This window comes from Nilaparvata lugens, chromosome 2 (genome assembly GCF_014356525.2).
Source record: "Nilaparvata lugens isolate BPH chromosome 2, ASM1435652v1, whole genome shotgun sequence".
Classification (NCBI taxonomy): domain Eukaryota; kingdom Metazoa; phylum Arthropoda; class Insecta; order Hemiptera; family Delphacidae; genus Nilaparvata; species Nilaparvata lugens.
In genome coordinates, this window is record NC_052505.1 from 54,676,012 (window position 1) to 54,679,652 (window position 3,641).

At 35.4% G+C, this 3,641-nt stretch overlaps 1 protein-coding gene across 1 annotated transcript; it reads right to left on the bottom strand.

The window, feature by feature from the left end:
• Nucleotides 1-2,907: 2,907 nt before the first annotated feature.
• Nucleotides 2,908-3,294, bottom strand: LOC120349647. Its single transcript, XM_039420126.1, has one exon. The coding sequence runs from the start codon at nucleotides 3,292-3,294 to the stop codon at nucleotides 2,908-2,910; it is 387 nt and encodes a 128-aa protein (XP_039276060.1).
• Nucleotides 3,295-3,641: the final 347 nt, after the last annotated feature.

The window sequence follows — 3,641 nt, forward strand, 5'->3', positions numbered from 1 at the left end:
TCTGATATTTTGGAGAGTGAGAACAAAGCTCAAACTCGGACTGTTGGTATCCAGTGTGATCGCGATTCTGATATTTTGGAGAGTGAGAACAAAGCTCAAACTCAGTCGGTACTTTACGATATCGAATCTGATAGTTTCTATTATGAAACAAGGAGAAGCAGTACACCAATCCAGAAGTCGGGAGAGGAGGAGGAAGAGGAGGTGGAGGAGCAGGAACATGAGGAGGAACAGATACGTGAAGAAGGACAGAAAGGAATGGACAAGCAGACATCTACGAAAATTGCTACGGTTGATCTTCACTGGTTTAAACAAACTTGTAATCAAATTATTGTGAAAGAACTTGCTATAATTGACGAGTGCAATAATTATGCTGTATTCCATTTCAAATCACCATTTGCAAAGATGGAATTGAGTGCAAAATTGTATAACGATGTAACATGGCTGGAACGTAACTATCATAAAATAAAATGGACCGATGGAGATTTGGAATACAATGAGACAATGATTCGTGATTACCTCGCAGGTTATGAGAAGATTTTTACAAAAGGAACTGAGAAAGCAAAGTTTTCGAAAAGATTGCATTCTAACATACAATGCATACTGGAGGACTTTGTCAAGCCCGATTTCAGCTTTTTCACCACTTCGTGGTGTTATGATGCATGTAAGATACATAAATATAGACCCTATGGAAGATGTGCTTTGTACAGTGCACAATATTATAATTCTTTGCTGTTTAAAAATATGTATCAAACAAATAATTTCTTGTGCGAGAATACTCGTATGAGAAGTATGAAATTGGCACAGATGTATACGAATGCGCAGAAAAGAAACTTTGCACGTTATGGATTCTTCTACAACGGAAAGGAATTACAGTGTGTTTATTGCTTGCATGCACTGAGATTGCATAAAGCACGCACGTGTTGTCTGTCTACAATTATTAATGAAGAAAGACCGTTTGATTACTCTATAATAGTGCCTGCCTACACATAGTTTACTTCATTTGCTCGACAACAATGGATCCGACAAAGTGGTTAGCTGCTGACAACCAGTTGGAAGTGAGGTTAAAAAACTGCATAGACTGGTATGATGAATGCGAAATTGCAATTAAGAAATCATCTCGTGAAAATTATAGTTTGGCGAAACAATTAAAGGCTATTTTTCTAAGCACAGTTAATTTGAACGATATAAAAGACTATTTGTGCTATTACCGTCCACATAATTTGTCTATGGATAAATTAATTAAAATTGAAGATGAAGTTATGTATTGTTGTAGTGAAATGTTGTAAACAAATTTTTAATTCAGATATTTCCTCGAACATTCTGGTTTAGTATCAGTGTAGACTTGATTGAGTGAGGACGCGAGATACGCCCCCTCAGAGACAACTGTTACAGCTAAGTGCACATTCCTACCTTATCAATTATAGTTCATAGCTTGATCTAGGTCATGCAGTGTTTTAGCTTTGCAAAATTCAAAAAATTAACTCGCCTCTTGATGTCAATTTCATTCAATGAATTTGATTCTATTGCAAAAAATATTAAATTTTCAACAGGATTCCAAGGCGATGATGTTGATCTAGCGTTAACAAAAACAGAAAATGTACATTTTCCAATTTTATCTGAGATTTTCGAATTACTTGACATACTAGATACAGGCCATCTACATTATTGTAGTGCAAATGATTTCTCAACTATTGTTACAAATTCCGATTAACTTTGGAAATGCTTGTATGACATTGCAGATAAAAAATGTAAAAGATCAACTTAGATCATTGACCTCTCTCTGTTAAGATATGTCAGACATCAATAGAGCTTGAGTATGTTCCCCAAGTGATATAGGTCTGAGGATATCTATACCTATTTTTGGATATGCTTGTTCATCCTAAATTTACTATAGATATTCTTGGAGAAACACTTTACAAAAAAATAACGCCCGCAGGTTTGTACAGCACATAGAAAATTTCAATATAAATTAAATTTGAAATTTTTCTTAACTGTCGGGCGGAAAGCAAACCAATTGTATTAATTTGCAATCAATTTAATTTTACAGTAGAAGTTATTAGATGTAGTAATATGCATTCACTCAGTATAAAGATGTAGAAATATGGATTCACTTTAACTGGCAGTATAGGAAGGCGGGATTAAAAAGGAACTCAGTTACTTGTCTGATTTCTCTTTCACATGGCTTTCATAATAGCGAAAAGGAATTTAGAAATATGGTGCGAGTAAGTGAGAATAGGAGATAACGCATGGGGCCATCTGTTTTTTCCACCTAGTAGTTTGCACAATCTACAAGTAATGCTTATGCAAGAGACAGAGAAACGATGGGTGTATCACTCTCTCTCTCTCTCTTTTACCCTCCATGTGATATAGGTCTGAGGATATCTATAGCTATTTTTTGGATAAGCTAGCTTATCCAAAAAATAGCTATAGATATTCTCGGAGAAACACGTTAAAAAATAACGCCCGCAGGTTTGTACAGCACATAGAAAATTTCAATATAAATTAAATTTGTGAATTTTTCTTAACTGTTGGGCGGAAAGCAAACCAATTGAATTATTCAATTCGCAATCACTTTAATTCTACAGTATAAGTTATTAGATGTAGTAATATGGATTCACTTTAATTTGACAGTAGAGAATACAGATTCACTTTAATCTGTCAGTAGAAAGGAAATTATTGCGCAAAAAAACCAGTCAAAACCCACAATATATAGCTACTCATATGATTGGGGAACAATGGTCCATGATGCTTTTTCTTTGTATCCATTTCCACCAAGCCACACCCCCTAATCACTTTGTCAAAATCAATAACTCTAAACTGGTTTTTCTGTTGCACAACCTGTTTCATCTTACACAAGATCGTTCTTATCAATCCATGAGTCGTGACTGGAGCTATATCCTTTCCAGCCTACCACAGTTTATTTCCTCTTTTCCTCAAAACTTTTTCAATTTCGAAATCACTGGGCACTTTTGTCTTTACAATTTCTTCAGAATAGAATCCTCCTTCAATGGGTTCACCTCTATAGTCTTCCAATTCATATGTTACAGGTACTGTGTGACGTACACGTGTTACTGTGAACAGCTCATTTGTCCAATTGGCTAGATAACCCTTGTCAAAAGTCTTTTTATACTTGCCGATTCTCACCTTATCGCCTGGCTCAATGTTTTGACCAGGACCAGGATAGAACTTGTTTTTCAGTTTACTATCCAACTTATCCTTATACTCTCGTCTTTGTTTGCTAAGCCTGGAAAGCAGCACTTTCTCATGCTTCTTCTGCACATTTACTGGCCTCATACCTATTGTTCGATGAATCTTGGTATTATACTCTTTGAGAAGTGAGGTTAGAATGTCTGTCCAACGATAGGTTCCTTGCTTAGTGAACTTGATCCACATTAACTGTTTAAGTGTTCTGTTGAAGCGTTCCACTATAGATGCCTTCTTATCTGATCTAGTTGAGTAATGATTCACATTATACTGTTTCACAAGTTGTTGGAATTTTGTATTGAACCACTCTTTACCATCATCGGTCTGTAGATTTTTCATTGGATGTTTTTCAAATATAGGTTGCATTGCCTTAACCACTTCATCAGCCGACTTATTTTTTATTGGTATAGAAAATGCATGCTTACTGAGACAATTTA

What these genes read in the sequence shown, in the direction of transcription:
- LOC120349647 (XM_039420126.1), bottom strand. Translation starts at nt 3,294, where the DNA reads ATGAGGCCAGTAAATGTGCAGAAGAAGCATGAGAAAGTGCTGCTTTCC.